This window comes from Heliangelus exortis, chromosome 2 (genome assembly GCF_036169615.1).
Source record: "Heliangelus exortis chromosome 2, bHelExo1.hap1, whole genome shotgun sequence".
In the NCBI taxonomy this organism is placed as follows: domain Eukaryota; kingdom Metazoa; phylum Chordata; class Aves; order Apodiformes; family Trochilidae; genus Heliangelus; species Heliangelus exortis.
The window spans coordinates 130108789-130121997 of NC_092423.1; the positions used below are offsets into that span (position 1 = coordinate 130108789).

Genomic DNA, 13209 nt, shown 5'->3' on the forward strand with positions numbered 1-13209 from the left:
TCAGTATTTAGACATTTATTTCAGATATGCAGCTTACACACATATTATTGAGCAAAACTGAATTGCAAATATACAAATACTGTAACAAGCATTATCAAATAACATAACTGGCACTAGTGTTATAAGCATATTACTGAAACTGGTGAGGATAAGTCATGGAAGAGGACTGCAGCTGATGGCATTGTATTTTTATCCAACCAAACTTCCAGTAGCACCATAATGGCAATACATGAAACACAAGACAGAACATTGTTAACTGTTATTCTGATATTCACAACTTTTTTTTTTTTTTTTTTTTTTAATTTTTAAATTTTTTTTTTGAATTTTTGTGAATTCCATAGCAAAAAAAAAAAAAAAAAAATGTTAACAGTGCAGGCGCTTTGGCCAACTTCAGTTTGTGTTCAGCTGTACATCTTCCATATACAAAAGAAAAGGAAAAAAGCCAGCATATTTGGAACCCATCTTTGCATTTGGGCAGTCATTGCACTGCACTTTGAATCTGGGACTGAAGATATGCACGTCTTGCAAAGAGATGTCATGACCACTAAAGCCTGAGTGAGTCTTTGGTAGGCTGATACTTCATTATTATTATTATTATTATTATTATACATTTATCTACCACAGTCATTTTATTCACTAGAATTTTCTTTTGTGATCCAAGGTGGCCAAAGAGGACATTCCAGAAAACATTACAGTAAAATCCTCAAACGACCAGGCACTTCAAACCCAGTCTTTTCCAAAGGCACCAAGAATTGATGGGGCACTGTTTTCCCCCTAATGAAAGGTGACAGCATCTGCTTTTCTACAATGCTTATAAATCACTGGACTGTTATTTTACAGTTTTTATACACTATATAGGAGCCTTATCTGCTGCATGGTTGGTTGCATGAATAAATAAGTAACCCCGCTGTTCTTCACAGGTGACATCTCCATTCCACTATACATTAAGTACCAATTTTTTCTGTTTCAGAATTATGTAAAATGCCATAACCTTGCTCAAAGTGTACACACATACAAACACTTCTGACACAGGCTACATCCACCTGAAGATATGCGGTTCATTCTGCATGCATTCTAATTACAGTGTGTGTCCAGTTATGAAACAAAATTATCATTATGAATATTCACTGTTGAAATATGTTAGTATAGGTCTCTGCAAAACTTTTGTTTCCCTTAAATAGAGTTCACACAAGAATGATTTTAAGTCACTAATGCTCAGCTAACACCCACTTATCCCAAATGCCGTATTTTCCAAGTGAACAGTGCAGGACATATTCATTTCAGCATTTAGCAGATGAAGAATTTGCCAATTTTTACCTAAATACACCAAGTATATGCTTTCAAGCAAAGTTGTGGCAAAAATACAAAACATGGACGTATTTGTACTGCTGTAATGCACTTGGTTAAAGCCTTCATGTCTCTTCACACAGGTCTAAGATCCATATGAAGTATTTTGCCTTCTCAGACAAGTATATATAAAACACAGTTGTATCAAAACCTTGCTTCTGCTGGTCACCTGAAACTTACAGAAGCTGCATGTAATTCAACCAGCTTTCAGACAGGATTCTTTAGTGGTAAATACATTTTTGCAGCACTTACAGGCTTAAATTTCAGTCTGAATAGCAGTGCTTATTTCCCCAGCATGTCGTGAATGGTTGTTGTTTGTTTCTTTCAGCGTTTCAGCTACACCTAAATCTGTATCTTTTGAAGATCCACTAGGAACACCTTCCTCAGCAATGTGAGTCAGCTGTGGGACATCAGTGCTCGGGGCTGCTGGAACAGGCCCAGGGATTCCACTTGGCTGTGGAGAATTTTCCAAGCGATCATTTTCCACCTCTGGGAGAACACTGACTGCGGTGAAGCGAGTGTGATAGTCACTGGAACCATGGCTGCAGGAAGTTTTCATACTTTCCATATCTGAGCAACTAAACTCGGAAAAATGACTCGAGTGAGAATCTGCTACAGATGGGATACTATCACTGAGAGAGGGAGAGTCAAATTCACTGGAGTTTGTGCTTTGTTGTTCCAACAGCTGAGCATCCATGTCCTCTCTGGACTCATTTATCTTCATGCTGCTCTTCTTTCTCAGCTTACCTTTACATTTCTTTCCTGCTGTTGTTTCTTTGGACCACTTGGTGGCACTGGATTTACTTTCTGGCAAGCAGGACGACGAACAACCGGGATTGCTGCGGCCTGCGGCGCTGCCATCATCCACGCTACTGCTGCCGCTGTTGTGTCTGAATTTGGCTGGCTTCGACTCAATATCCACTTGCACTTCCATACTGTTGCCTTCCCTGGAACAAGGAAGAATCCGTCAGTGTAAGCGATCATCTGCGACAAACCAGCTAACGCAGCAAAACAAACTCTTAACTGCTTCACAAGGTATATAGCAAGAAAGTTGAGAAATGTAATTTGTTTTAGGAAAGTTAAGTGTTAGACCAAATAAACTGCCCAAAGAAAAACACGATGTGTGAATGATCAGACCCTTGCTTGAGCTACTGCAGTGGCATTCCTTATTGTAAATAGCCTTGGTGAGTGTAAGTAATCACATGTAATTCAATGAGTAACAAAATTTGCAGTTTCAAAGGGTAATCATTAAAGTAGAAAAGCTGAGACATGCTCAAAATATCCTATAATAAACAAGGCTTGTTAATCTTCTGTTTCCACCACATTACTCTTACCTGTCCAAAGGGATGTAGGAGTTCAGAATGGATCCTGCCATGGCTTTGGTACTGGCATTGTCACTTACTGTCCCCAGGCTCACTGTGCCAGATTCTCCACTCAGACTGTATCGCTCTTTCTGCACATCTGCTTGGACTTCCAGTCTTGGAGAGAAAGAAAAGAGTTGCATACACTGCACTGCTGCTACAGCTCCAGGCACCCTAGTTGAAAATTATTTTTCTATTGCCTTGTAGATTTTTTCCAACATTCAGTAATAAGAGTTATTATTAACTTATTATTAGTTGCTCCAGTACCGATGCACATGTTTACCTTACTGAAACAAGTTCTCTCTTCCCAGTGTCAAAAATGAGTATTTTCTGATAAAAAAAGAAACACACATCCAAAAGCAAAATCAAATTAACTTCCCACCAAATAAGTTTTGCATGCTAACTACAAGTTCTGGTGGGTTTTTTCATCCTTAAGGTTTACAAGAACAACTTCAAGGCTGAGCTGAAACTGTACTTTGTTTTTTCAATCTTAATCAGAAGTGAATGTAAATTCAAGATTTTGCAGTTCCCATTTCTGCATCTGCAAAATTATTACTAAGCAAATAACAAGGAGTAGAACTGTGTTCTGTGCTCTGCTTTATATTGTATCATTATCAACTGCAATAGGAATTATAGAAACTTGAGCAATCTTAAATTGAGCTGAGCAGATTAACCAGAAATCAAATGATAAGTTTTTTTCCAAATGTTTTGTTCACTGAATTGGGAGTGGTTTTTATTTTGTTTTCCACTCTCAGCTCTTTGTAGAAGAGGGTAGGTAAACCTATCTCAGCAGTCACAGTTGAAACACACAAGGAAACTCTTGATATGCTATCCTGATTTCCTTATTCTATATAGCCTGGACTGACAAGTTACTCAAGAAAATTATTTTTTTTTAAAGAAAGTGTTAGTGCCAGATTTAAAGATGAAATTCCATCCTGAGCTCTAAATGGTAAAAATCCTTTCCAGACATTCCCTCTCTCTTCAGGGTGCAGGACAGCCAACAAACAGTAAGGCCCTAATTCACAGGAGATACTGAACATGAAAGTGATAAGAAGCTGCCACCTCAGCCAGGTCAAGTGTCCAGCTCCCTCTCCTCCTGCCTAAATCTATTTTCAATCCACACTCCAGCCAGGTACTCTGAAGGCACAGCTTATTACTGGTAGACTATTGAGTAAGTCAACAGTTCTGACTCAGGTGTGGGATGTGCCAGAGAACATGACTGTGCTGGACGTGAAGATGCCTCCCTCTGATTCCTGGGAAGCAGGAGAACAAGATCTCAGGCCCCACTCTGAAAAAAAAGTCACTCTTCCTGCCAGACCAGAGTCCTCAAAGAGATGAAATGAAGTTTGTCATTGGAGAACTGCCTCTATCTCCCAGAGGCAGTTCCTTTTAATAGGAAACAATTTAAAAAAAAACAAAACAACAAACCCCAAAAAAAAACCAACCCCAAAAACCCCACCCTAGTAACACCACTTGTTCTGCTCACAGAGCTGGGTATGTATGGCAGAAAGCAAGCACCTCTCTTACCTGTTAAAGCAGTTAACCATTGCACTTCCTGAGAGGCTCCCTGTTATACTGGCCCCAGCCAGGGCCATGGTACTGGCAGTCTCACTGAGGTTGTCTCGAATGGCTCCTATTCTATCCATGTGGCTTCCACTTGCACTCAAGCTGCCAGTCAGTCCTCCAACACTTCCTTCACCTATGCTGGGGTTATGACGTGCCTCTGCTACTGAAGTGGTATCTAGACAGAAATAAAGGAGGTTTGTCAGCTAGGGAAGTAGAACTTCTTAGTTTCTTGAGTGTGACCATGGAAACCGTTCCTGAAATTATGCTGAGAAAACAGATTTATAAAGCATACTGTGACCAAAAGATAAGTTGGTAAAAAACAAACAAAAACACGAAGAAAAAGAGAAGTTGCTATAATGGTTAGGTACTTCAGATATCAGAGAGTTAACTATCTATAGGATATAACATGGAGTTAAGGAAAATAGGTCCTATCACAAAGGATATTGCTATGTAATTAAAAATAGCACCAGATCAGGATTTACTTCCCCATATTATAAAGATTAAAGCCATCAAGCTTCCACACACCAGTACAATGAAAAAGCAACATTAATTTTACCCTAAAACTTTTCCCTATAGAAAAGACTCAAACTTATAGAAATTTATAGAAAATGAAACACAGAATTTTCTTACCTACAGCTGCATTTGTCCCACCAACATTTATATCATTTTCATCATCAAATTCTATCCTGACACCTTTTCCATTGCCTGCTGACACACCACAGCCTCCACTTCGGCAAAGGGAAATTGGAACAACTCCATACACATAAGCCAGCATAATAGGAACACCAATACCTACAGAGCAAAGTACAGTCATTCATTAAATATGACTTACATTTTAGAGCCTTCCATAAAAGTGATTTAATTTTCCATGAGAACTTAATTTTTCACTCTTGAAAGAAGTCAGGAAGGAGCAAAATTAAGAAATATTGGTAAATCAGCAAGGTGAAATGACAGGAAAGTACTTTTAGCAGGCACAATGTCCTGTATGAGCATTAGTAGGCAGAGGAGCTTAATGCTTGCTGAATTATAGACTTCCAATGCATCCATAACATCTTTTACAAACAAAATTAATATACGTTAAAGGTTCGTATAAGCTCAACTGGGGACTATTATAATGTTCCACCTGAGAAGCAGAGATAAGAGATCTATTTCTAAAAATGTTACTACCTCTACTAATTTAATAAGGTGCTTGATTTTGCATCCACTTAAGACAGCAGGGCTTTGCTATCAATTTAACAGGACTTCACATTACTACTACTGTGGAACCTTTTGTATTTATTGTATCACACTGATTCAATTTTAAAAAGTTAATTTTGAAGTTATCCTTGAGAGCAAACAATTCTGTAGAAAAGAGTGGCAGGAGTTAAAGGAAGCCACTGAAACTGTGGGCTAAAGCACACACAAATGTACATACACTTCCACCATACCACTGCTAGGGGACTGTGAAAACGACACCTTTGGCATACGACTTAAATGACTCTATGGCTTTGCTGATGGAAGTACACAAAAGGTACAGAAGAACAGCAAGCTGGCACATTCTGAAAAAGCCAGGACAGAGGCAGACCCAATGCAAAGGCTTCTCAGTCTAACCTAGAAGAAGAAGGTTTGTTCATTCAAGGAGGAAATCCTTATTCTCAAGACCATTATTTTGTAATCCTTTATGTCCTGAGACTGGTAGCCATGTGTTAATGGCATGGGGCAAGAGTTAAGAACTCCACAAACTGCTTTTCTAAAAAAGCTAAGTTTTATCTCTGGTCAGGAATATGAAACAGCTTAATAGATCGAGGTAAAGCAGATCTGTAAACACCTCTAGAAGATTCTGTGTCTCACTACTTGTCTAGAAGGGATCTGTGACACCACAGCCACATGAGAAGAATGCACTGACAACAGACAGCAGGGAGAGTTTTTTGACTACCACAGCTGCACTGGCACAGTGGTTCACCATCCTTAAACAATTTCATGTCCAATTTAAACCATCACTTGCTAAAAGAAGCCCTGTCTTCTTGAGGCCACTCGTTCCTCTCTAAGCATTCCTTGTGGCACAAGGGGGAAACACTGAATCCACAACTGCATGATGAATTGGATCAGGGGACTGATCCAGCTTAAAACTAAGTGGTAAGTCTCAACACGAATCAGTTATCCATGGCAGCTTACTGTGCAGCTGCAAAGATGCTTGCCCTGCAACACAGTAGAAGCAAGGCTTCTATCAGGGTTTGCTTACAGTGATCTTGAAATTACATGGTAAGATGATAAGTATTTTGTAATGTACTGCCATATTTTCCTCAAATGCTATCCTCAGCAATCTTTTTGAGAAAGAAGGTGATAGAATTCAAACTGACTCCTAAAGCACAACAAATACTTTGTTAACTACTTCCATGTTAAGTGTAAGACAATTTTTCTTTTGTGTTGAGAGAAGTTTGGTACTCAAATATGAACAGACTCCGTGGCAACAGTTTTTTCTTAGTCAGTCATTTAAAAAAAGCTTTAAGTACTTGCTTTCAAAGCCAGATACGACAATGTGAAAATTTCAATTTGCAAGATAAAAAAAAATTAATTCTTTGTTTTAATGCACCATTTTTTTAAGCACTGTATTCTCTGTTCTGACCCATTAAATGCATATGTAACGTCAGACTCCCCACTGTCTCACTTAATTCACCTGTAAAAGGAAACTATAGGACCTTTCTCAGCAATTTTATTCATTGAGTGATTGTAGAGTTCTGGTGGCAAGGTGCTGCCAATACATTGAAGTAGTAGCAGTAATATTTTACTTACCTACAGTGACTGCAGCTACAACTGGAGAAACAATCACAGATAAGGTGACACCACCTGCTATAGCCAAGTTTCTCTTGTGCTTTGAAATGTCTTTGCCTTCATATCGATTGTGAATCTTAAGAGGAAAAAAAAAAGGGTCTTTAGAGTATTATCACCATCAATAATACATTATTGCAAGGATGGAAGAACTGACGTAAAATAGTTTGGAATCTGTACTCTGTTCTCTTCCAGGAAGACCACATTCTATGTCAGAATTTATTCCTTATCTCAAAGAAAAGCAAACATTAATTTCTTAATTTTAGTCAACTTCCTAAAAGTTAGAAGTCCTCCCATCCAGCAACTAATACTTTAGTTTCACCATCAAGGTAAAAAAACTAAGTAACTGAACAGCTTTACTTGTTTGTTTAGTTATTACTCCACCTTACATCTCTGTTTTACAGAGATTTCCTATTTTTGGGTGTTTCATTTACTCTCTCTAGGACCATGGCTTTTCAGGGATATGCACATCATCTGTCATCATAATAGTTCACTATCTTAATGTTTGTCATAAGACTAAGTTAATCCTCACCACGTCTAAGGAGGAACACAAAAGCACCAAGAAGATAATCACAATGTTCTAATAGCAATATGCTACTGCAAAAATAATTCCAAATTGAGCTGCAAATTTTCATAAACATGTTTTCTAAATTACAATTTCAGTTAGAGATTTGTTAGGACAGTTCTCATTTCGGAATAAACTGAAAAGCATTTGTTCAGGAAAGACAAGCAAGGGAAGGGCAGAGAAGACACAGCATTTCATATAGAGAGAATGTATTTACTTGCTCTGAGGTATATTATACAAAGAGCAACACAGAGCAAGTGAACAATTGAATGTAGAACACACCTCTGCATAAAAAAGGAAAAACTGACCATGAAAACTCTCACAGTCTGAGTGTGTAAGAATTACAACCACAGGAATATCAGGTTCCATGGACTATGTAAGCAGTCAGCAGGATCGTATCAGCCACTGAATTTTATTGTTATGGGCAATCTTAACTACTGAAAGAAAAGCCATACAACAAAGATACCTATAAAGGCTATTGCAATCCTTAAATATAAAGCAACAACAAGGAATGGAAGGAAATGGTTATAGAGAAGAAACTGGATGAAAACATCGAATTAGGAGATTACATTGGTAGGAATTACTGTGAAATGAAAGACTTCAGAATACCAAGTAAAGAATATCCGAATAAAAATACAGGGACAGAAATAAAAGAGTTTCAATAAATGCAGAGAACTTGTAAGTTACAGGACTTGTATCTATAAAAAGAAAGGACTAGCACTTCCTTAAGGAAACTTTTATCAAAGCACTAGTACAAACTCTTCCAATGCAGAAGACAGACAGAAAGTTGTAAAAGAACACGAAGCTTCATACATCGAAGCAGTGGCAGCATTAAAAAATAGAAAGTAGGTCAGATTACTACGAATGGGTATAAAGGAACAGCATGAGGGTGTCAGGACAAAATAAGAAAGGTTAAAAATGAGATGACAAAAAGGAAGGGGCATAAAAGTTAACAAGAAATTTTTCTACAACTACAGTGCTAGCAAGAGGAAGACCAAAATGGTTCAAAATTTGCTATTATCAGAAAAGAAAGACAGCAGATGAAACTGGGGACTTGTTCAATTTTTTTCCCTTCAGTTGTCACAAAAGATCAACAGTGAGCCAGGTGACTGGCTCAGAAAACATCTGAGCTGTCATTAGTTTCCTTTATTCCCTAATTGAAACACTTCATTCTATCCATTTTCCAGGAGATATTCCCTGGACACAAGAACATTCAACATTTTCAATTAACCTGGAAGACAGAAGAAGAAGAAGAATGCGTGTGTTGAATTTCAGAAGAATACACCTTGCAAATATTGCAAGAATGCCAGAACTCATCCAACTCTTGAGAAGTTGAAAAAATGGCCTGAAATTACTAAGATGCAGCACAATGGTAATCAGTTCAAGATCACCCTTAGAAGAAACCAACTGCCTGAATAACCAGTACAGTGGGGAAGGGTATGCATTTTAGAGAACACGAAACAGCATTTTATTAAGAAAAAGGTAACTGGCATTATATATGCACATGATCACCCCTTCATCTAATTCAGTGTAGCAACACTTCACCTTCACTGTTGTATTCAAACTGGACAAAACCAAAGGCACTTTGAAGAACTGGAAGGAAACTGAGGAGATGAGAATCAGAGGCCTAAACCAGTGTGGGTTTATTGACAGTTTGTCAAGAAAATTGCAAGTGCTAAGTTTGCATAGAGGTAAGGATGAAAGTGGACTTTAAAAATATCATAGAATATGTAATGGGATACTGCAAAGCAAAAAGATTCTTTATGTCAGCTGAAGATAGAGCAATAGGAACTCAGTGTATGAAAAGCATTTACATAATTGTTAGAAAAAGCAGTTTTACTGAGAAAATAAGGTTTGGAGAGCCTGTGGAATCTCCATCATCAGGTATTTTGAAGAAAAGTGTAAACATACAAAGAGAGTCACAGAGAAACATCCATTAAGCAGTGGGGTACAATGGAAATTCTCATAAGGCTGACCTCACAGACTAACTTTGAGACTTTACCATTAATACATGACAGGTGCTCAGTGATGGGTACCTATCTAATGAGACAAGCAGAACATGCAGTAGTAATTTGAAGCAAGGTAACTGTTGCCTTCTTCATTTTACCACTTATGAGGTTCCAATGACTGTAGGGGAGGAAGACAAAACAGAAGTGTCAAAAAGAAAAAAACAAACCTGCACCAGAAAACAAGTGTGCTTGCTTGAAAGAAAGAGATGAAAAAGAATACAGTGGAAAAGCTGCATCCCTGGGCTTTTTGTCCAGCAGCCACCACTTGTGTTCCCCTCCAATAAACATAGAATTGTATATCTGTGCCAGTCACTGTGATAATCCACACTGATAAAAGCAGAAAAGCAAATCTGGCTATTTTATCTTGATTTCAGGAAGGCATTTGACACTCTCTCCCACAGCATCCTTGGAGCTAAACTGAAGAAGTGTGGTGTGGATGATTGGGTAGTGAGGTGGATCAGGAGCTGGTTGAAGGAATGAAGCCAGAGGGTTGTAGTCACTGGGATGGAGTCTAGTTGGAAGTTGTTTCCAGTGGAGTCTCTCAAGGATCAGTACTGGGACCAGTACTGTTCAGTCTATTTATTGATGACCTGGATGAGGGAATAGAGTGTACTTTCAGCAAGTTTGCTGATGACACAAAGCTGGGAGGAGTGGCTGACACCCCAGAAGGCTGTGCTGCCATTCAGAGGGACCTGGACAGATGGGAGAGTTGGGCAGGGAGAAATTTAATGAATTACAACCAACAATGTGCCCTTGTGGCCAAGAAGGCCAATGGCATCCTGGGGTGCATTAGAAGGGGGGCGGTCAGCAGGTGGAGAGAGGTTCTCCTCCCCTCTACTCTGCCCTGGTGAGGCCACATCTGGAATATTGTGTCCAGTTCTGGGCCCCTCAGTTCCAGAAGGACTGGGAGCTCCCTGAAAGAGTCCTGTGCAGAGCCACAAAGATGGTTAAGGGAGTGGAACATCTCCCTTATGAGGAAAGGCTGAGGGAGCTGGGGCTCTTCAGCTTGGAGAAGAGGAGACTGAGGGGTGACCTCATTAATGTTTATAAATATCTAAGAGGTGAGTGCCAGGAGGAGGGAGTAAAGCTTTTCTCAGGGGTCACTAACAATAGGACAAGGGACAATGGCTATAAACTGAAGCATAGGAGGTTCTACATAAAGATAAGGAAGAATTTTTTCACTGTGAGGGTGACAGAGCCCTAGAACAGGCTGCCCAGGGAGCTTGTGGAATCTCCTTCCTTGGAGACATTCAAAGCCCACCTGGCTGTGTTCCTGTGTGACCTGCTGTAGGTGACCCTGCTCTGGCAGGATCATCTGACTCAATGATCTTTTGAGGTCCCTTCCAACCCCTAACATTCTATGATTCTATTTCATCCAGGACATATGCCTGAACACTTAGCACCTGCTGAACCAACTTGTCATTTCTAAAAGCCCACTTCCAAGAGATCTGGATGACTTACTACTTTGTCATAAATTACAAACAGGAGGTGTAATTATCTTTAATTTTCCTTGCAATTTGTCATTTACTTTACAGTAAAAGCTATTCTATTTTTGGGAGGAAATCATACTACCTGCTTTTAAGATAAATAAGAAGGATATCCTTATTGCCTTCCTTCTCCACTAAATATTGTTCAGTTCTAAGGAACACAAAAGAAACCAGAGATTTTAAAAAAGAACAGTTTTGAAAAAGCATGCAAGAACCTCCTTGGTAAGATGCAGAAACTGGAAATTATTCAGTGTATTTATATGCTTGTTTTAAGAGAAACTACATTCTTAATAACATTGCTTCTCCTTCCTGTACAACTGAAGCAAATATCCTCAAACAATTCATAGGCTGGTTGGGTTGGGTTTTTGGGGAGTTGATTTGTTTTTTCAAAGGCTGGTGAAAATACCCAACTGAACACAGTATCAGAGAAGCCACAGAATGCAAAAGGTAAAACCTGAAGCATGTTAGGAGTTGCAGTGTGTTTTACCTTACGCCCCACATACACAGGAATTCCAATAATCATAGCAGGAATAGCAATGCCAGCTATTAAGGCAATTCCTACAGGAGCCCCAACAAGTGTCCCAAGTTGCCACAGGATTTTCTTCTTACGGCTCCATGGTTTCTTTCCCCAAAATGTGCAACCTGATGGGCTAATAGAAAGAAAAAAAAAACCAGTAAAGAAACTGTATGTTAATCATCATGACTATACAGTACTAAACTATTCCCTAGTTACAAAATAATTTTTCTTGAGTTCCAGTTCCAGATGTTATCAATACTAAATCATCAGCTGTAACTTGTTCAAACTTTTATTCTTTAGAGTTTACAGCATGTTTTGCAATGTAAAGAGAAGCATATTGCATATTACCACATGCCAATCTGTGGTTCACAAGTAACTTACATAATCAGAGTTTTTGTGTTGCTTACTACAAAGCCAATATGGCAATATAAAGACATCACTAAAACTAGTGGGTATGTTCACCTAAAACACTTCATTTGTTGTAGTAAGTATATATTGCATGCATCACACTTATAAAATATTTTACAATAAAAAAATAAAGCAATGATTTAAATACATGCACAGAAAAGTAACTTAATTCTCAGACATGGATACTTCAACTGTGATTATATACTCCAACAAGAAGTGAGCTATGCTTAAAGTACCTCTATATACTTCAGAAAATGTATTACCAACCACATAAATCTTTTTGTTCTTAAATGTACCTTAAATAATGTAAATCTGAGATTTCTTTCATACATAGCCAACAGAATTCACAGCCACAGACAGCACAAGTCATATGATTGCAGCTTCCATCATTCATTTTTATTATATAAGCAGCACAGCGTGGGCATGGCTTTATGTCATCAGCTGTTTAAAAATGAATATTAAGATATCAGTTCTTCAGACAAGCATATTTAATCAAAATACATACACTTGGGAAAACTCATTGAACCATTATCGGAAAAATTGAAGAAATGTATAATTTTGCTTTACAAATCTTGATTTGGCAATGACTTGATAGTCATTTGTATTTGCAAATCTGAGTAAAACTAATGAAAGCAAGGCACATTAAATCACATTCAAGAAACTGAATAGTTAATGCATACACTCTGTTCAAGGGCTTTCTAAGCTCAATACAATATATATTAGAGTAGGACATTAAATATGTATATGTATACATGACTGAAAATACGGTGTCTTTAAATGTAATCCTCCTTCAAATTTTATGCAGTTATGAATATTTTACTTGAATGTTCAGTCTGCACTCTGTTATTATTTCTTCTTATCTATCTCACCTTCCACATTAAGTGCATTTCTTTGGTATCAACAGCCTCCTCATGAATCCTTTTCACAGCCCTACTATTCTCTGGAAGGAAAATATTGTAGCAGGAAAACAACTGTAGAGGTTCTCTTTGTTCCCAAGTCAAATACTGAAACAAACAAGGGATCACTGAGCAACAGTGAAGCACTTGTATACTGGCACAACCACTCTTGTGATCTTCATTCCTACACAGTCCTGGTTAGCATCTGCACTTTGGGACAACCCATTTACTCACCAGCAGCAGAA

General features: G+C 38.3%; 1 protein-coding gene across 4 annotated transcripts in view; it reads right to left on the minus strand.

Annotated features, from left to right (window-relative positions):
• Window positions 1-13209, minus strand: part of RNF19A (ring finger protein 19A, RBR E3 ubiquitin protein ligase) — a 61839-nt gene continuing 48630 nt past the window's right edge. For all 4 annotated transcript variants that reach the window (XM_071738059.1, XM_071738058.1, XM_071738061.1 and 1 more), the window contains 7 exons: window positions 12365-12509; window positions 11631-11793; window positions 7047-7161; window positions 4905-5066; window positions 4236-4449; window positions 2682-2825; window positions 1-2294 (listed from right to left, as the gene is read on the minus strand). In XM_071738059.1, the coding sequence (XP_071594160.1) occupies window positions 1604-2294; window positions 2682-2825; window positions 4236-4449; window positions 4905-5066; window positions 7047-7161; window positions 11631-11793; window positions 12365-12509 (1634 nt within the window). In that variant the 3' untranslated portion in view covers window positions 1-1603. The remainder of the gene's footprint in view (window positions 2295-2681; window positions 2826-4235; window positions 4450-4904; window positions 5067-7046; window positions 7162-11630; window positions 11794-12364; window positions 12510-13209) is intronic.